The sequence below is a fragment of the Leptodactylus fuscus genome, chromosome 1 (genome assembly GCF_031893055.1).
Source record: "Leptodactylus fuscus isolate aLepFus1 chromosome 1, aLepFus1.hap2, whole genome shotgun sequence".
In the NCBI taxonomy this organism is placed as follows: domain Eukaryota; kingdom Metazoa; phylum Chordata; class Amphibia; order Anura; family Leptodactylidae; genus Leptodactylus; species Leptodactylus fuscus.
The window spans coordinates 111,431,147-111,452,498 of NC_134265.1; the positions used below are offsets into that span (position 1 = coordinate 111,431,147).

At 40.9% G+C, this 21,352-nt stretch overlaps 1 protein-coding gene across 3 annotated transcripts in view; it reads right to left on the minus strand.

The window, feature by feature from the left end:
* Positions 1-900: 900 nt before the first annotated feature.
* Positions 901-21,352, minus strand: part of SPECC1L (sperm antigen with calponin homology and coiled-coil domains 1 like) — a 35,330-nt gene continuing 14,878 nt past the window's right edge. For 2 of the 3 annotated variants that reach the window (XM_075276074.1, XM_075276060.1), the window contains exons 4-17: positions 19,652-21,231; positions 19,355-19,562; positions 16,184-16,257; positions 15,027-15,202; positions 14,771-14,937; positions 14,573-14,685; positions 13,362-13,452; positions 11,662-11,748; positions 10,358-10,517; positions 9,693-9,749; positions 9,304-9,406; positions 3,751-3,867; positions 3,567-3,626; positions 901-3,460 (exon numbers count right to left, since the gene is read on the minus strand). In XM_075276074.1, coding sequence (XP_075132175.1) covers positions 3,371-3,460; positions 3,567-3,626; positions 3,751-3,867; positions 9,304-9,406; positions 9,693-9,749; positions 10,358-10,517; positions 11,662-11,748; positions 13,362-13,452; positions 14,573-14,685; positions 14,771-14,937; positions 15,027-15,202; positions 16,184-16,257; positions 19,355-19,562; positions 19,652-21,231 — 3,083 coding nt within the window. In that variant the 3' untranslated portion in view covers positions 901-3,370. The remainder of the gene's footprint in view (positions 3,461-3,566; positions 3,627-3,750; positions 3,868-9,303; positions 9,407-9,692; positions 9,750-10,357; positions 10,518-11,661; positions 11,749-13,361; positions 13,453-14,572; positions 14,686-14,770; positions 14,938-15,026; positions 15,203-16,183; positions 16,258-19,354; positions 19,563-19,651; positions 21,232-21,352) is intronic. The other variant, XM_075276067.1, reaches the window with a different exon arrangement.

Sequence of the window (21,352 nt, forward strand, 5' to 3'; positions counted from 1 at the left end):
CACACACTGATATCAGTATGAAAAATCTATTTAGGGCCACAAAAACCCTTTAAGCTAAGATATAGACTAAAAGTCCATCATTTAATACCCATAAGGAGTGTGTAATGTGTATATACATAAAAAGGTCTGAAAAAAAAAATCATAGATTCTAAATAGCAACTGCCTACTTCGTCCATCATTGCAGGGAACGTATCACTAATTAAAAGATCCATTATTTTTCTTATTTTTTTTTTATCCTTTTACGTTTACGTAATTATGGCGGAAACTGTATTGTCTGAACAATTGGTCTGTCCCTGTAACAGCATTCAGAGATATACTTTACAGTAGCCACTCCATAGATGGACTCCAGGTTCATATGACTCACCTATTGTGAGTGGTCTGATAATGTGTGGTCTGCCTTCAGTTTTCTAACAGAGGTGTTATCTTTCATTGTAATGTAGCTCAGTGGGCTAGAGATGACACAATGAAAGCAAAAAAACAAAAAAAAAACATAACCCAACGAACTAAACACAGAAGTATGCAACTTATGGGTAAGTTCACACATGATAAATTCAATTCTAAAGGCAATACAAATCTCTTTATCTCTGGGTGGGGGGAGGGGTCTAGCGTGGTTGTTATTTCCACAGATTCTGTATGGGAAAAGTACGGTAGATTAGCTATTACAATTACTATTAGCTATTACAAAAAAAAAAAAAAAAAAAAGAAAAAAAAAAAAAAAGCTAATCCTTATATGGCCCCAGAGCTTTAGAGATTGTGCATCTGCTGTACAAATCTGAAGGCCGCATCGGATGTTCTTCTAAAATACCTGTTAGATATAGACTGTACAAATCTGATTCACGTGAGCATAGTCGCAGCCTTGCCTCATGTCACATTAACTCAATAAGCAGAGACCCAAGGAAACAAAGCTTTATGTCTTTATTTTGGAAATGCCCTTTTGCATCGCAAAGCCAACACATGTTTACATATATCATATGTAATAGATATGTTATTAATAAAATAATAATAAAACACTGCCATTAACACCTTGCTTGCAGAGAGAAACCTAAATGATGAAATACATATGTTATTGTTATGCTTTGACAGGGCTCTGCTGCCAGGATGTGGTTAAAGCTTAAGTATCAATGCAACTGCGGCGGCAAGGATTTTTCATTCTGAAGGCAGTCTCTGTTTAAATACTTTGTACTTAACATAGAAGAAGAACATAATCATACACAGAAATGGTTACAAAGACTCATTCTGGTTCCCACATACAAAAAAAAAAAAAAAAAAAATTTGGCAAAACATTTACGTTCTACAGTTGTGCATGTGACAAAAGTTATAAAGTAACAGAGCAAAATAAATTAACCTGAAAACTTTACATTATAAAATATGTCTAGAGAGTCCTAAGTAAATGTAAATGGTATTTAACAATGAATGCCCTATATAATTGACCTCATAGCAACACCTAAGGCTGGCAATCAGAAGGCAAGAAGTTCACCCCAAAGTCTGACCCTCACAACCCATTGGCAGAGAACATTCAGAAATAGCTGCCAAGTATGTACCCTGTGACGGTACACCGGCTAGCCATACTCTTTCACAATGGATTACTTGCAAGGTATACTGGACCATAATTCTTGCAATGGTCTCTAAAGGTTCCAGGGAAGAAAAAAAAAAAAAAGACAAATCCATGAATGTCCTTGTAATGTATGGACATCACTCTGCGGCTCTCCACTCTGGCTAATAGAAGCCAACTCCTTCAAAAAGGGAAAGCATCGCCAAGTTGTGGACCCGTAAACAGGCTGAATGTCCTTATGTTGTTGGGTTTCGGGCCCCAAATGTGGTAATCCAAATCCCATCTGTCACCCTGATAAGAATTTTAATCTGTGAGATGAGAGTACACCTCATGTCACTGCACATGCACTATGAAACAATGCATACGGACTTCTGCTGCAATAGTGCAACGCGCTGGTGATGGGAGCTGCAGGCGTCTCTGGCACATTAAAAGATCTCAGACTTCTGAATGGAGTGATGGATGGGTTTTAGAATACTAGACCTGGGGTCCTCACCTCCTCCAGCATAAAGGACATGCTGCAGGTTTAATGTTTCCAAACCTCCAAACCAGGTCCCCTTTAAAAAAAAATGTATGGTGTTTTACTAGCATAGTTTATTCTCACATTATACAAAGTGCTACGGCATAGCAGACATGGAATTATAAAAGTAACGGATAAAAAAACCATGCCGTTTCTCATGTGCTACAACATTTCAACCAAAAAAATGTAAATTGTCTTGGTCAGCATCTACGGAAGAGATTTATGCTTTCCATGTGTAAACTATACTGGGAAACCACTGTAGGAATTTTTTTTGTGACCCATAGAGCTGAGTGGAATGACAGTTCAGAGAGGGAAAAGGAGAACAGAACCGTTCTACCATTCACAAGTTCAAATCCAGAAGATCAAGAAATAATAATAGTAAAAAAAAATGCAGCAAATCTACATTTTACAGGATGTTGCAATGCTGATAAGTCCAGATGAAGCCTGTGCAGTTCTATAGAGTAGTGGGAATGCTCCAACCTTGTGTGCTGGAATGAGAAGCATCCACTTTAATACTAGAAAACTAAACAAAAAAAATTTGGAATATTAATATAACCCTTCTGGGAAAGCACCTGCGGAAGGAAGCATGTACCGAGCCTGGTATGTGGCTTGTGAAGATTTTTTGACAAAGTTCCTTAAAGAAACATGGGATATGGAGTCCAAGGTTTGTGCAAGACATAGCCTGGGAAAATCTCAGCAGCTATATCCCGAGCGCGGTCAGTCTGCAGGAACACTGTACATGCAGCATTCAGTTGTGTCACTTACAGCTCTCATATGTCCAAAGGCCAGAGCTGAATGCAGAAAAAACATTCACACGTATTGTCACTAGTGTTATAGGCACGAAGAACAGGGGACAATCAGGAATAAAAGGCAGCAGCTAGCATGTTTGCACAATATGTGCTTTAGTGTTATCCCTTTAATATTTACTATTCTTTGATGTATTTCATATGTTCTTGAAGGTGGTCAGAGCATCTGAGAGAAGCACACATTGCTAAGGCACTAGGAGAACATCAGCAAAGCTTAAAAAACTGATACAACCCCCTGCATTTATCTGGTTGCTTCCACTGCCTTGGCACAAGCTGCATCCTGAGATACTACAATCTGAAAATGGGATGACCCTTAGCTCACATAGACGGATGTATGTGTCATAGTCTGTCTGGCATATGGGTGAGATCTGTTTAAGATGCTTGGAAGTTAAGACACTTCAACCACTCTCATATCATATGAATGGCAAATCTTCCGTCAGTTTCCTTAAAGAAATTCCAGATGGAGGAAGAGGTCTTGACAGACATGAGCAAGATTCAGGTTTCAAAGTATTTGTAGATTGACGTGACATACGTCATGAGACACTGCCAATCCGGACGCTCAGTTCGTACCATTTCATTTATGTCCTGGGAATTTAAAAAAAAGGAAATTATAAAAAAAAATAGTCTTGAAACAAAAAGGAAACTGGGAAAAAAAAGTCACTTGTGAATTCTTAAAGTCTCCAGCACTTACCAGGGTAGATTTGATGCCCACACTTTCAGCTGCTTGGAATGCCAACGTGAAATTTCTCCTCTAAATCAGAAAAAAAGGTAAATAAGTAATTGCCTGCGAGACCTAACTGATAACTGGTTTAATGGTGATAGATAGGTATTCTATGTACTGCTACAAACCCAATACGTGTCAGACAATTGGTTACCTTGTCTTGGTTGCTCAGCTCCTGGTATGGGATGTGGGCAGGAAGATAAGTATGGAGTAAAGCGCAGAATGCAAGTCCATCATTCCAGCTGCTGCTGAAATTTGTGATATCGATGTTCTGCAAAACATAAAGAAACTGTAAGCATCTATAATGGGAAATATACAATTATATCCTGCATTATTCTGTCCTTGTATACAAGACAGGGATCAGATAAAGCAGATTCTGGACATATTTGTGGACTCTTCTAAAACATCCATTTCATCAGTAATACAATGGACTTAAAAAGACCCTTTCATTCTTAAAGTCAACCTGTACATATTGGCTTATATATTGCAAGCTTTTACAGGTACTCATATATGTTTTTGTATGCTGTATTAGGGCTCACGGGGCAAGAGGGGGCGGATTTTGGCGTTGAATCCACGTCATAATCCGCCCCCTCACAACAGAGGTCTATGTACACCGCTAGCTTACCGTATTTTTCGGACCATAAGACGCACTAAGGTTTTAGAGGAGGAAAATAGGGAAAAAAAAAATTTTAAGGAAAAAAAATTGGTGAAATATTTAATAACCTAATAATATAATATTTCACCAATTTAAATAGAACCGGGGGCTTTCGGACACAGGGATACCAAATGTGTATGTGTTTCACAGTAATGTTTTTGTTTTATATGTATTGTAGGGATATGGGGGTGATTTGAACATATCTATCTATCTATCTATCTATCTATCTATCTATCTATCTATCTATCTATCTATCTATCTATCCTATCTATCCTATCTATCCTATCTGTCTGTCTATCTATCCTATCTATTCTATCTAATCTCATCCATGGATGGAAAGAGACACCCTGCAGTGAAGCTATGTAAGAAGAGAAAAAGGGGCGGGCCAGACGGGTGAAGGAGGTGTGGTTTTCTAAGCAAACTTGAAAACACACCTCTTTCACCCGTCTGGCTCGTCCCTCCTTCACTGCCTCTCACATCTTGCTTCTGCAATGAAGCCACACAGGCAGGGAAGTAGGGGCGGGCCAGACGGGTGAAGGAGGCGTGGTTTCAAGCTTGCCGAGAAAACCACGCCTCCTCCTCCCGTTTGGCCCGCCCCTCCTTCCCTGTCTGTGTGGTTTCATTGCCGGAGCCAGATCTGAGAGGCAGTGAAGGAGGGGCGAGCCAGACGGGTGAAAGAGGTGTGGTTTTCTCGGCAAGCTTGAAACCACGCTTCCTTCACCTGTCTGGCTCGCCCCTACTTCCCTGCCTCTCATATCTCGCTCCTGCAAACACGCGACACAGACAGGGAAGGAGGGGCAGAGCAGGCAGGCACCGTGCTGCTCTCCTTTTGATTCTCACAGACGGGACACAGACGCTGCACACGCTGCATTCGGACTATAAGACGCACACACACATTTTCCTCCCATATTGGGAGGAAAAAAAGTGCGTCTTATAGTCCGAAAAATACGGTACTTTTTTCCGTTAGCGGCATGTTGCGCTCACGGAAAAAAAGAAGCGAGCTGCCTTTCTTCAGGCGGATTCCACGGCTGATTCAGCCACGACGTCCGCCTCATGGCAGCACACTCCGGACTAGGCCCATTCATTTGGGCCTACTCCGGAGCGGGAAGCCACGACTGTTGGAAGGCGCGACAGTCAGGGAAGGCGCATTTTGGCCCTATTCTGACATGGCTTCCCGCATCAGAATCAGGACCAAAATCCGCCATTCTGCACCCCGTGTGAACGGGGCCTTACACCTTCAGGTTTGTTTTGAGTTACGTTGAGAAAGAGGATTTTCCATACACGTAATAAATATCACAAACCGTTCTGCACGGCGAGGTCTCTGAAGCTGCTATTTCACCTTTTCGTATATTAGATTCATGAATGAAGGGCTTCTATCTATCCATTAACAATATAAGTATATTCATTGGTATTAGGAGGTAAGAAAAAACTCAGTAATAACATTTGTGTGTATCGTAATACAAAGGAATCTCCTTCTCACTCGAGCAGGAAGTTCCCTCCTGCTGTCCATGTCTTCTCTACCCCCGCCTGTCCCTGGGTCAAATTCATTTCTGGGAAGAAACTAAAATAATACCAATAATAATAAAGAATTCATTTCCTGACTCTAGAAGAGCTGTACGTGCTGAGGAGCGCAGACACACACAATAGCTATGACCTGCTCAGCCAAAGAGGCAGATCTGAGGACACACAAGGTGTAGAAATTTAGGACTTATGAATATCCCTCCCCCTCCCCACAACACACAGAATAAGACCTCTTGATATCAGGAGTTCTGTGTGAGATAAATACAAGGATACTTCTACAAAGTTAGGCCTTGATTTCCAACTTCCCCTTTGGACTCTCAATTGCTTTACTCCGACCAGCACAAAATACCATACATCATTAGATCGTCGGTGCGCACGGATCAATCTGGCATTTTTATTTCTACGGTCTTTCCACCCATTCATAGCTATTACATGTAAACTAGCTCTGATTGATCAAGTTAAGAATACTTCCTGATCAATGGAAAAAGACATAATAAAGAACAGATGAACTTGCAAACGGTGTAAGAAAAAAGCCAAAGAACAATCCCACTAGATGAAAGCTGCATAAGGAAAGACAGACACTTTGTCCACACGACCAGAACTCTTCAGTGTCAGCCAAAAGTTGAGTAAACCCCGAACCCAGGTGAGGGAAAGAGAATGTATGAGATGAAGAGTTTGTAATAGGACGGCATCTTATTGTTCATTTCCATACTTTTCATAGCAGTTTCTAGGGCCTTATTATTAACAATCCTGTAGCAGATTTCACTCTACTCATTGAAAAGACAGAAAATCTTCAGTAAAAATCCACAGTATAAATTGACATGCTGCGGGCTTAACCCTTTAAGGATGAAGAAGAAATTTGGACGTTAAACCTCAGCAACTTTTTTCATATTTTTCATCTCCACCTTCCAAAATTCAGAACTTTATTATTTTTCTGTTGCTATAGCTATGTGAGGGCTTATTCTTTGGTTGGCAAATAATATATTCATTTTGGGTTACGTACAGTATATTTTGATTAGCTTTTATTAATGTTTTTTATTTTAAGTGAAAACCCAACAATTCTATAATTTTTTTTACATTTTAGTTTTCCAGCATTTAATCTGCATTAAAATTCACATGATAACCTTGTCCAGTGTGTCATTATGATTTCCAGAGATACCATATTTATTTTGGTTTAACTAAATAATACCTAATTTTTCAAAAATGAGCGATTTACTTGGGGTCACCGTATTCTAATGGCGATAAAATTTTTATAGTTTTTTTTTGTTTGTTTTTTTAAATCAGGGCTCTTTTTTGCAGAACATGTTTTTATTGGTGCCAATTTTTTTGTATGCATGAATTTTTAATATTATTGCTATTTAATTTTTTTTGCGGGAGGGAGTTATGTGATCAAATTACATGAAATTGCACATTTTCTTTACAGTTTTCACCATTTCAGATAAATAATGCTATTTCTGGTTAATACAGACTTACATGGGGATACTAACATATTTGGTAACTTTATTTTGGTTAAAATATGTATATTTATTAAACTTATTTTTTTTTATTTTTTTTTAATACCTTTTAAACTTATTTTTCTAACTTTTTGTCCTGACCTGAACCTGGGATCTCCTGATCCCCAGTGCCATGTACTGTAGTACACGGCACAATTTTTGTGTGCATGTCTATAACGTCTATGTATTAGACATGAAATCTCAGCATTGGACTCCTACACAGACCTCCAGGGTTATAAACTACGAACAGATCTCTGCAGGGAAAAGAAGCCCAATATTTAGCTATTGACCATACAATAGAAGCAGAATATTGGTTTTTCCAGCAGTTGGATCTTCAAACCAGTAAATCTCAGGGGCAGAGGAATTTGTACAAAAAATACATTACAAAATAAAGTGCTAGGCAGTAGGATGTGTATTCATTGTGATCACATGTATTCATTTTATATTGTTTTAGTGTTAATTCAGATTTTGACACAAATCAGTATGTAGTCCATAGTACTGACTGCAAACATTCAGTTCCCGGGAGGTTATTCTACTATATTTATACAAACTTCACATCCATTTGCAAGAATAACTTAGAAAAATTCCAAAAAGGCGCATATAAAATACCCAAACAAAGAATGTACATTTAAGTAGTGACCAACACTTCTACAAAAGGTCACATCAGGAGCAGAGAAGACAAGAACAGACTTGTCCAAATATTCTAGGACTTGAAAGGAAAGACATTGTCCTAGGTTTTGCAAGACAATCAGGTTTTGCTCTGCAGCGTGCATGTAGACTACATAAATATTGTAAGTCTGTAAAAGTTTCAACCTAATGGTTCTACATTAGGAGGCTTCTCTAATATTTGGCAAAATGCCATTTGCCAGGAAGTAACATAACCTTTGCACAACAATACATACCTATTCATATTATTTTACTGGTCTCACAATCGTTCTACAATAAGCGATTTAAAGAGGACCTTTCATCAGTTGGGGCACATGCGGTTTTATATACCGATAGAAAGCCCACAGTATGCTGAATTCAGCGCACTGTCGGCTTTCACGATCTGTGCCCCAGGTGAAGAGCTATCGGAGCCGATACCATAGCTCTTTACTATCAGAAGGGCGTTCCTGACAGTCAGTCAGGAACGCCCTTCTTCACAGCAGCGCCAATAGCGCTGTACTGTGAGAGTGGTGAGGAACGCCCCCTCCCCTCCTGATAACGGTCGTCTATGGACGAGTACTGCGAGTGGAGGGAGGAGGTGTTCCTCCCCGCTCACACAGCACTATAGGCTGGTAATTCAAGTTACAGACTTCACAAAGTTGACATCAACTTCTTCAAGTACTTACACAGCCAATTGTGAAATCTTATAGAAGGCAGCAGAAACCAATGACCTTTCATTGGTTTTTATTGTCTTTTATGTTACGACATCACATTGCAGAAGTTTTACCAATTGCAGATTGTTTCAGGTCAACTCTGTTTCATCCGTACTTCCAATAAGTTGTCACACAAATTGACTTTGTCTTGATTGACGGCCCTTTACAGCACTGAAATATTGCGTGTATGCCATATCATTACTCTCCCATCTGTGCCTACTGGTTTCAATTGAATTTAACACAACACTAAAGTTATTAAGAGTGATACCTGGATACAGAATCTGAGCACATTTGCCATACAAATATTGAATGGAAGTCTTGATGGGCCAAAATACTCAAATCATCCCTAATATGATCATATGTACCATGGAAGGGATAAAGTGACAGTCACCCCACCAACATTTGTGCATTCATAGAGTATTTGCTAATTCCTTCCTGGTTCTGGACAGATGGAGCTACGTGTATCCCAGTAACTATCCTTCATCCGCTCCCAGGAGAGAAAGAGTGCTGCTTAATAACCCAGGACCTAATTAACCAACCTAACAATCTGCCTACGCTTGCTCAGGGTCAACACCACATTTACATGATAACCCATGCAGTGCCACAGCGGACATGAAGAAACTGTTACATGATACATATGAAAACAGTCGGTCTTTACTCAGTAACCCAAGCATGCTTACCGGGTATCCTTCAGTCTTCTTCTGACACCATTTTAGCAAAGCATTCCTCTTCGAACCACCGTATTCCCTAGCAAGGGCTGACAAAGGATCCTTCCTTTCCTCCCTATGCACAACAAACACATGAACTGTAGAAAATGTGAGGTAATGAACAAAAAAAAAAAAAAAAAAGGAAATGCAGACAATGAAAAAAGGAAAATGCATAAACAGAAAGCAAAGAAAAGTCCACTTAATTGATACCCCATAGTCTGTATAGAACTTGCACTAGTGATTTACATTCTGGGAAGTGTAGTATTCACACCAGGTACTGTACAGTAATCTGATGAAGAAAAAGCTAACTTGCCCAGAATACAGCGGAGCACAGAGTATTGCATTTTAGAAGCTCAGCTAACCTTTTAAGGGTGTGTCTGTCGACTGTTTCCAATAGCAGCTCGGGTCTATAATACAGGCTGTAACTCAGGGTCAGTACAAGATAAATAATTCCATGTATTTGCACAATTTATGAAGTTTATATGTAGATTACATGATACCCACTTAACGTCCCTAAAACGTGACTCTACTATTGGCCAGGTTTACACATGGTATAATTGTTACAATTTGCATTGTAACCGTTCAAGGCAAGTAAATGGGCTTCTATAAAACCCCATTCACACTGTACAAAAACCTGTGCAGATGCAGATTTTGCAATCCATAATATGCTATTTTCCAGATTTGTAGCAAAATTAACCTCTGCAATACAGAGGTTAGATTTTCTGCAAATTTTATATATATATATATATATATATATATATATATATATATATATATATAAATAAATATAAATATCTACTACATGTGTAATTATCCCCAACCGATCCATATACAATAATATTCAATGTTGAAAAATATCCAATGAGATAAAGTAAAAAAAATATGCAAGACTTCAAAAAAAAAAACCCTACATTTTAACAACAGCTGCACATCAAAAGTACAGTGAGTACTATGTAAGTGTGAATTAAACTCCAGGGGAAAAATCAAGTCAACAGGTAAAATGTACAGTAAAGTCAATTTAATATACCTGATGCGGCTTCGAGCAGTTGGTGTAACAGATGCTGTGGGAGAGGAAGATGTAAGAGAAAGTTGTGGGGAGGATGAGGTCATTGACATCAAAGGAGAAGGAGAACCTCCATCTGGCACAGTGATGTCACGTTTCAGTTCCTCACTGCTGCGGCGTGACACTGAAGGAACAAAAATAGCCATTGGAGAAGAGAGAAACAAAAGGAAACAGTCATCAGGGCTAGATATGGCTCAAAGCAGACAATCTGTAGACTTCATCCAGCTTACAGTATGGAGAACAGCTGACACTATTTGATTTTTAGAATGGTACAAGATAAACCAACACTAGAAGAAAAGGAGATTCTTATTTTCGGCAAAGAATGTTCAATAGGGATACGCAATACTAAACACCTATCTGAAAACACCATGAGGGATCCCAGACAAGTGGAGGAAAGGGACAGGAAGTCAGTATGGAAGTTCAGGTCAGACACTTCCTACCCAATATTGTTTTAATATCAGGCCAGGAAGTATAAAAACAAAAGAAGAGAAAGAAAAAAAAACCTGAATGCTGAAGTAGGACGTGCAAAGTGAGAGCTATAAAGCCATCTACTGGAATATTGGACAGTAACAATAGTAGTTCATTCTCCATTTCAGCATTTACTTATAACAATGTGTTTATGCTTCAGCTCTATGGGCCAGCCCTATAGATATCTAGTAAACATTCTGCCTGGCACATATTTCTATGCACTGCATTATTAATTAGGAGTTTCCCTCCGACACCCTTGGGCTGCCATAGATTCTACCACAATTTACGCCAGGGAATTAATCGAAAAATTACAAACTGACCGTCAATCTGGATAGCACACATGATTTTGTGCAGGTTATTATAACATCATCTTTTACCATTCAGACAGAGTTAGTGGGGACCCATGGGAGGTCAGCAAAAAGTTGTGTTACTCACCTTCCCTGGGCACTATTGTGACACAAAGAAGCAAGTGTGGTGATTTGGGTCACCAGGGGAGGAGAGTTACTTTGTTTATGTTAGACCACCACCCTGGCACCATGACAAATTCACGGTGTTTTACAGGCACTGAAAAGTGGCTAGTGAAATCCATCCACACATTGCAGAAAAATACGCACAGAGGAAATGCTGCGATTTCCAAAACTATTGCATTTTTAGAAATCGAAGCACATGAATTATACCTACGGAAATGCTGGTGGTTTCCCTAAAGGCATAATGGAAGCAGAAAACACTGCGGGAAAAAACGCAATACAGTCCACTACATGGGCCATTAGCCTTACAGTTACAAGAGAAAATTTCTTTACCGGCAATAGATTTGGAACTGTCCATGGCTGGGACTCTTGGTAAGGAAGAAGCATTTCTGGCGCTGGAAGCTGTTCTTAGAAGATGATCTGCAGAAAATAAGCAATTTTATTGCATTCATAATAGTCCTACAGTTCTCATCTTGTAGACTAAAATGAGACTTGGCATAGTTTGTAAATACAATTAAGGTGTTGACTGTAAGGAAGCATGTCGAGAAAAAGCCTTGCTGATTCTTAGGTGGCAAAGTTCTAGAACAAAACACATAACCTAATCATCAGTGGAAAAAGTCAAGTACAGACAACGTCCTTTGGGCTAAAGTAATCTTGAAACAAGGACGTGGGTGTGCAAAGTACTGTTAAACGATGTCCAAAATGGTTTGAATTTGGGACAGATAATTTTTCTCCTTTGGACTAGGAGGAACAGAGAGCTGACTTGGTTGGTAGAAGTCCTTAAAGGGTATTCCCACGTCGCATACTCACCAGTCTTTACTGCTGTAAAATCTTCTTTCTTCCTGGTTTCTTACATCATTTGGTGGGCGGGGTTTCCATGCAACCTGCCGTTTAGCTCTGCCCCCAAATTCGTGTGCAGCTCCGCCCACCCATATTGGACTATGAAGTACAGGCAGCAGCAGCTCCATTCTGTATTACATACAGAGACTGCCTGTCTCTGCCATAATGAACACAATTGTATTAGCTAACCTGATAACTGGGAGAACAGAAGAAATGCAAGCAGCTCCTCTCCCCTATCTGATAGCAGGAAGCTAGGTCACATGGTGTAGACACAGGAATAGCTAGATACACAGGCTCGCTTCCGTACACTTAACCCCTCCTCCCTCCCCCCTCCAGGCTCGCTCCCGTGCACTTAGCCCCTCCTCCCTCCGAGCAGCAGACACATCACTTGACTTTTGAGCAGATAAGTCAGGGCTGTGGCCACAAAGAATTGAATAAAGTAAGATAGTAGACAAACAAAGCAGTTTTGCTGAAGCAGTGTATTTAGGAAAAGTCTTACATCCACATTAACAAGCAGTATACATAGGATCCTTGTGATGGGACAACCCTTTTAATGTGTAAAAATATGAAAAGTTGGCTTTTAGAATATGGAGACACAAATGTGTCAAAACAGTAAAAACAAAAAGACATATATATATATATATATATATATATATATATATATATATTTTTATTATATTTGGAACGGTAGAAGTGCAAATAAGTACTCCGTCAAAAAAAGAAAAGGAAAATTTGCTCTCACCCAGCACTCATTCCAACAAAAACTAGCCCTCATACAGTTTGTGGGTGATGTGGACATGAATATAAAAGTTCAAAGTTCCAGCTCTTGGAATGCAATGATGAAAAATACTTGGTCCCCAAGGCCCAAATTAGTCTGTTTATTAAGAGAATTCTTATTATTTATTTATTTTTAATGTAGATTGTGAGCCCCATATAGGGATGGCTTTGGAGTATGGGAGGAAATCCATGCAAACACGGGGAGAACATATAAACTCCTTGCAAATGGTTTGTCCTTGACAGGATTCGAACCAAGGACTCCAGGGCAGCAAGGCTGCAGTGCTAGCCATTGAGCCTCCGTGTTGCCCTTAAGAGAGTTATTGTAAGTCTTCTAAAAGCAAAGCCTATAGCCATAATGTGCATCCGAATGTGAAAAGCAAGAAATAACATGAGTTTTGTATATTAAAAGTCTATACCTTGCATTGGGATTTCAGCATAACTTGGTCTTTTCTCTGACAGGCCTGGTAATGATTTAGTGGATGATATAGGCCCACTGATGGAGTGTCTCTGCAAGAAAACGAGCATACAGATGAAGACAATACAGTGCAGCTGACATTCAGAACACATACACGTGTTACGCTAGGTTCACACCTGTGTTCAGCCTTCCGTTCTATGGTTTCCGTCTTCTGCATGCCAGAAGACGGAAACCATAGACCGGGTCCGGCCGTGAGCGGCGGTGAGTGTTTTAGGCTCTCCGCCGCGAAACCGGATTTTTTTATCCGGACACAGAGTACTGCATGTCCGACTCTGTGTCCGGATTATAAAACCCGGTTTCGCGGCGGAGAGCGCAAAACGCTCACTGCCGCTTACGGCCGGACAGCTTTCTCACCCATTCAAATGAATGGGTGAGAAAGCCTCCTGCAGGTTTCCGTCTCCTGCATCTGTTTTAGGCAGGAAACGGAAACCTCAAGTACGGAGTGCCGGCGCAGATGTGAACGAGCCCTTACACATCTTTTCAGTTATTCTTATTGACACTGAATGATGCATGTAAAGCACAAAAGTATATTAGAAAAAAAAGGTAAAACAACCAATTTATAAGTTGCCTATCATAGTTTTATTTAAAGGTGTTACCCAGTTTCTAATATTAATGGCTTATCCTTAGCATAGATCATCAATACTATATCTGTAAGGGTCTGACAGCAGAGACTCCCTCAGATCATATGTTCAGAAACTGTGCGGCACCCTGTAATGTTTACAGCCCAGCAGCCACCATGCTCACTGACTGTATAAATTTGAGCTACGTATAAGTACAAGGGACAACAATGAAATACCAAAACTCGCCACTACAAATCATACAGTGAGTAAGCAGCATAGCTACCAGCATATAAACATGTCATGTGGCAGCAGATCTGCAGGGGTCTCAGCTGTCAGAATCGCAGATCTAATATTGATTACCAGTCCTAAGAACAAGCCATCAATATCAGACACTGGATAAAGGGTGGCAAATTTAATACCTTGACCTTATACTGAGTTCTGCCAATCCCCTGAAGAAAGGGACAATGGGTCAGAAGATATGAGCAAGGGTCTACAAGCATGCTATCTAAAAAGCAAAGCAGATAAAATACAGGGTGTACCAAACAGATCAAATATTTGCAGAAGCCTTTTAGTTTTTTTTTTTTTTTCTTACCTGCATGGGGGACACAGCAGCAGCAGGTGGTGTCTTCATTGGGCTAGGACTGAGGGGTGTGCGGGGAATTGAAGCTGCTGCAGCAGCAGCAGCTGCTACTGCTGGACTGGGGGCTAGTAAGAGGGGATAATATGCAAGTTACACTACATGTTACTACTGAGGACATGGCATATATCTATTTTTTTCCTATAACTGTACCTGGTGAAGATGCATTGTCAAATGACTTGATGAGAGTCTTAACAGTGGGTGTAGGTTCAGAAGAGGTAGAAGACCTACGACTAAGACCCATTCCCTGTCTCAGTGCTGCCAGATCTCTTTCCACTGCATTCATGTAATTGTAGACCCGACCCCTTTCTTCTTCTTGCCTGGAGAAGATGGGAAGTTTAGGACTTTTTTCAAGGGATCGAAGTAAACTTCAACAGTTTTCAATTAACTAATACAATTGTGGCCTTACTTGCGGGATGTAGCATTCTCTAGTTCCTTTGTAAGCTTCTCATTCTTCTCTTGTGCCTCATGGAGACGTCGTTTTAGCTCACCAATTTCTTCTTGTGCTTCTGACTTGATATCATTGGCAATTACAACCGCAGTTTGTAAATCAGCTTGAAACTGGCGCCATTCAGCAGACTCCTCCTATAGGGCCAGTAGTAGGGAAAAGTCACTGGTGTGGCACGGTTACATTATTAAGGATAACTAAGCATGGCGTAACCACCTTAAAGGGATGGCCAAGTCATAATTCATGGAAAACATTTTTTTTTTGTTTGTTTCAATTTTTGTCTTTGGCAGCAACAAGTGCAATCATTGTGATAACTGGCAATGAGTCTTTCACATCTCTGTGGAGGAATTTTGTCATGCCACAGTATCACAATTGGACTTAAAGAGAACCTTTAATTTCCTCATGCACATGCGGTTTTATAACGGCTTTCCCATTATGTGCCCTGGGGCTGTTAGTTTCAGCGCCGAACTCTGCCCACTGTCAGAAGGGCATTCCTGACAATCTAGTTGGGTTGTGAGGAAATCTCCCACTTACAGTACTCATCCATAGACTTTTTTTTGTCCAAACCAATATGTTTTTTGACCAAACATTCAAAAACAAATAAAATCTGTAAGGGGGCATTCACACTACCATCGGTGTCCGACAGGTAGTGTCCGTTCCTAGTGTCTGCTCAAAATCTGGCACGAACATTAGGAGCAGACACTAGCTGTGTCCGTGACACCTGTCATTTATTTAAATGGGCATCGGGTGCATTCTTTTGCACTCCGTGCCCTTCCTTCCCTGTCCGCCTGTAAAGATGTCCGACTTCTCAAGTGGACAGAAGAACCCGACATGTCTGAAATACAGTTTTTATTGGTATGAAGTTGGGGGACAGAAGACTAAATAATTCCTCAATGCCATTTACAATGCAGACCAGCAAGGACATTAAAGGCCAATACAGAAAACAGATTACATAAATCAATCCTCCCCCCTCCTTGGTTTATGGCCACAAAGGTATGCCTCTATTAAAGGTAGTCTATGACACAATTATTGGTTTGAGAGGCATTTAGGACCTGACAGACTCCCTTTAATTAAAAAAAAACAAAAAAAAAAAACACACAACACTATTTCATCCTTACCCGCAATTTCCTATTCAATATTTTAATCTCACGCTCCATGTCATGTTTTTGATCCTGCAGTTTTTTCACTGTGTCTGTAAAATAAATTAGAAGCCGTATGTAAGTGCAGGATATACATGATACATTACTTAATTATACAACGTAGGACGTGATCCAGACCACTCATTGTAGCGGTAGTTAATGTTCTTGTACTGGTGAAACCCTGAGGATGTATGTAGACACGAGGCATGAAAGGAAACGAGAAAATAGTTACATTTAATTGCTACATGTGAGACACGTTTCCTTGATAAAGCACAGTCTTAACACCTCGTCTTGTGAGCGGTGCAGTACTGCAGCCTTATTGTCTGAGGCAGGAAGGTAGAGGAGCTTAGGTCACCCAGCACGTACAGGACAGGATGCCACCTTAAGGGTGTTTGTAACCATGTCATTAAAAGGTCCCATCACCTTATTTATGAAACCTTGTAATTAGAACAACTTAACCTCTGCATTCATGAACGACAAACAGAAGATGCCAGGCTAGATAGAACTGTATTGCAGGAATATCGACAAGAGACACAATGCTACAGATTTCCATTAGGGTGAGTATTTCTTTGTGAAATCCATAACAGCAGCAACCACAACAAATTCTGCAGAGTTTGGCAATTGCTGTAGATTCAACCACATTGGAAATCCACCCTGTAGGTCAATTTCTTTAAAGAGGACCTTTCACCACTTTGCAACCTATGCAGCTTTCTGCCCCATGTTATAGATGCAGCTGCATAGACTGTAGTGCACTTTGAATTACCTCCCTAGCCCCCCTCGTCTTGGAGCTGTGAGCCCCGTAAATTTTGGCGCCCTGTATGGTAATTAAGGCTTTAGTGTCAGAAGGGCGTTTCTGACGATAAAAAGAAAAGCTACGTCAGTCTGACACTGTCCAATTAGCAGTGGACAGTGTCGGAGCTGCTTCTCCTGCCTAATCTCGTGAGTTCTCGTGAGATCAGGCAAACGTCTCTTCACAGGGCTGCACAGAAGACCCGGAGAAGCGATCCAGTCTGAGCACTGAAGTGGATGAAGGAGAACTTCAGTGACATCTTCACAGGTAAGTGAAGAAACCCCTAAGCAATGAGCATAACTGCCCTGTACACCCTGTGGTCCTAGGTCTAGCCCCTATACAACGAGCATTAACCCCTATAGCCCCTAGGCAATGAGCATTAACCCCTATAGCCCCTAGGCAATGAGCATTAACCCCTATAGCCCCTAGGCAATGAGCATTAACCCCTATAGCCCCCTAGCAATGAGCATTATCCCCTATAGCCCCCTAGCAATGAGCATTAACCCCTATAGCCCCCTAGGCAATGAGCATTAACCCCTATAGCCCCTAGGCAATGAGCATTAACCCCTATAGTCCCCTAGGCAATGAGCATTAACCCCTATAGCCCCCTAGGGGTTAATGCTCATTGCCTAGGGGCTATAGGGGTTAATGCTCATTGCCTAGGGGCTATAGGGGTTAATGCTCATTGCCTAGGGGGCTATAGGGGTTAATGCTCGTTGTATAGGGGCTAGACCTAGGACCACAGGGTGTACAGGGCAGTTATGCTCATTGCTTAGGGGTTTCTTCACTTACCTGTGAAGATGTCACTGAAGTTCTCCTTCATCCACTTCAGTGCTCAGCCTGGATCGCTTCTCCGGGTCTTCTGTGCAGCCCTGTGAAGAGACCTTTGCCTGATCTCACGAGAACTCACGAGATTAGGCAGGAGAAGCAGCTCCGACACTGTCCACTGCTAATTGGACAGTGTCAGACTGACGTAGCTTTTCTTTTTATCGTCAGAAACGCCCTTCTGACACTAAAGCCTTAATTACCATACAGGGCGCCAAACTTTACGAGGCTCACAGCTCCAAAACGATGGGGGCTAGGGAGGTAATTCAAAGTGCACTACAGTCTATGCAGCTGCATCTATAACATGGGGCAGAAAGCTGCACAGGTTGCAAAGTGGTGAAAGGTCCTCTTTAAATCTCTGCTAAAGGACATATTGTAGCTTTCTGCCTGCAACTCCACAGGGGAAAAACTGCAGTGCGCATATACACTTTCCTAATAAGTAAGTGGTTACTTACTTATTAGGATTAATAAAGATTAATATAACATAAATGTGCTGAATGGCTTAGGTCTGTGTTAGAGGCTCAGATAGCATCAGATTCCATAAAAAATGCCAGAAGAAAAATAGCATAGCCTGCAGCACTATTATATCTGGTACCATGACAGAAGTCATTAAAGTGAATGTTATTAGGGTCCCTCATGGAAAGGATCCAACAATGGCGTCAATTATTGTGTTCTGCTTCTATGACAAAGCAGAACTGAGCTGACCAACACAGATGTGAACACAGACTCTGTAGTAATCTTGTATCAAACTTTCTATAACCACTCGTGGAAGCCAATCATCCATGGATGGCCACGTCTATAGTGGTTGTTTTTGTTGTTATGTTTTCTATGAAAAAGCTCAATAAATGAATAATAAAATGCATGAACAAATCCAGAGCCAGGGCATTTGTATGTGTAAACAACAGCTCCTGATCATTTTGTGTGTTTCTGGAAATGTTAATAGAAAAATACTAATGTTCAGATAATTCATATTTGGTAATATTATTTGGTAATATTATTTTAGCAAGTATATATCTGACTGCACCAGTATAAGCATAGGGTGCTCACCAATAGGAAAAGGATCTGTCCTGTTCAATATAACTCTTAAAAAGAAGGCGGCACACCAAGAAGTATATGGCAAAAAAAAGTGAAGGAGGTTTATCGGCTAATGCTGCCACATTTCGGGTCAGAGAGCCTGTTTCAAGCCTACTCTTTAAACCGAAACGTGGCAGCATGAGGCAATAAACCTCCTTCACTTTTTTTTTTACCACATACTTCTTGGTGTGCCGTCTGCTTTTATTTTTTTGCATATTACTTGCAAATGTGAATTATTTAAACATATATATGCTTCTCTCTATACACATATATATACACGCAGCTCATTCCATTACAGGTCACTTAATTCTAGATTATGGTTATTTTCACTCTCATCTATTAGTTTGGATGTTCTAAGGGGTAGAACGTTCTCATTGTCACTGCATTTAAATGCGGTGGCCAATTTTTAAACGTTGGCTGTGTCATATTGCCCTCTACTGGGAAAAATGCAAAACACTTACTCTCAAGATCAGATATGATGAGGTTGTCATGTAGTTTTACAGCTCTGTGCTGCTCTACTTCATCCTCCAGCTCAAATATGGTCTCCTTCATGTCACTGCGTTCCGTCTCCTTCTCTTCTAGCTCACTTCTCACCTTATCCAGGGCCAGAGTCAGCTCTGACACCTGTTTTTGTGCCTCTTCACGGAATGCTCTGTACTCATCTTCCAGCTAAGGAGATTGTGAAGTATGGAAAACAACATTAAAAAGCAGTTTACAATTCATTATTGAAAAACAGGTATCTTTTCACATCAATTCACCTTGTCAAAGGCATCTTGCATTCGTCTGAGGTCACTTTGTAAATGCACCATTTCCTCCTGTAGGTTCCCAGCCAGAGCTTCTGCTTTTTCTTTATCAGAACGCACACTTTCCAGTAGATTTTGGATGTGAGATGCATCTCCTGAGCTGTGTATAGAGTACAACTCTGCAACTCTTTGCTTCTCCTGTTCCAACTGTGTTTTTAGACGTGAACATTCTGACTGTTCAGCATTTAAGGAAGCTTTGTATTCCTCCAGAGTTGCAGCAAGTGCCTGTTTGGCATGTTGCTCAGCCTCCACGATGCGCTCCATGTGGTGGTTCCGCTCCTTAAGGGCTCTAATGACCTCCTGTGCATCTTTATTGTCCTGTTCTGCCATTTTTAGGGTATTGCTCAAATGTTGCTGAACACCCAGCAACTGTTCTCGCTCAAAACGGCCGCTATCGGCCAATTCCATATACCTTTGCTCTAGTTCTAAATATCGGCTACTTTTGAGATCCTCATCTAGAGAGTATGACACATGGTGCTCATCAAGAAGTGCCCTTGCGTACTCCAACTGACGGCTGAACAACTCTAGCTTGTCACTCTGCTGGCAAAGGGAGTCCATTAAAATGACCTTTTCTTCTCCTAGCCTCTCATTTTCACTATTTAGCTCTTGAGTTATCTGCTGTAGGTCGGCCAGTTCTTGTAGCGTGGCTTGCAGCTCCTCAGATGTACTATGCTGATTCTCTTCCATTTGGTGGATACGTTCAGTAAGACAAGCTACAGAAACCTCACTTACGTTTCCACTACTGCCTTTTCGGGATCGTTCAGTACTAGGAAGACCTTCGGATTCAGAGGATGAAGATGGAGCATCAAGAGCATCATCACTGGAGGTGAGAGGCTGGTAAACCTCACTGCACTCACTGTCTAAATTATCCATGGAACTACTCCTTCTCTCTCCTGTCAGTGTACTCTCATCCTGGCTCAGAAGGTCTTCCATTGAGCCAGGTGTTGAGCCCTCCACAGAGGAAGCTAAAGTAACTCCACCACAGTCACTGTGGCTGCCAGCAGCCATATCCATGGTTTGGTAGCCATATAGTTTATCTGTAACATCTAGTTGCTGACCCAATGAAAAACCTAGTGCATTCAAACGATCTTTTAGCATGCGGTTTTCATTCTTCAGCTGCTGCAGCTCTTCACGTACCACAGCATTCTGCTCCTGTAACTGCTCTAATGGGGCTTCTTCAGGACTCTTCTCAGAAAGATCTTCTCCTAATTGTGTCCTAATGTCCCTTAATTCTGTGCGGAGGAGCAAAATCTCAGCATCTTTACTCTTGGCTAGGCTTACCAAGTCTTTTACTTTAGCTTCAAGAGCAGCACGATCACTAATCTGGTTGTCAGATTTAGATTTGCTCATACGAAGAACATCAGACTCTGCCCGAGCTCGAGAGCGTTTAGTTGGAGCAGATGCCTCTCCTATACTAACACCTGAACTTTGAGTTTTTTTGCTGGCATTCAGGCGAGAACGTTCACGCACTCTCTCTCGAGATGATCCTGCTTCTTTGGTCCCAGATGAGCTACTTCGCTTGGTGCTGGCGCTGCCTGTACATATTTGAAGAAGAGTAAGAGTAAAAAACACATGGTAATACCAAGATGACGTAAACAGATACAAATTGCACAACCGCAAAAAACAAGAACATGCATATTCAATAAACATTATGCC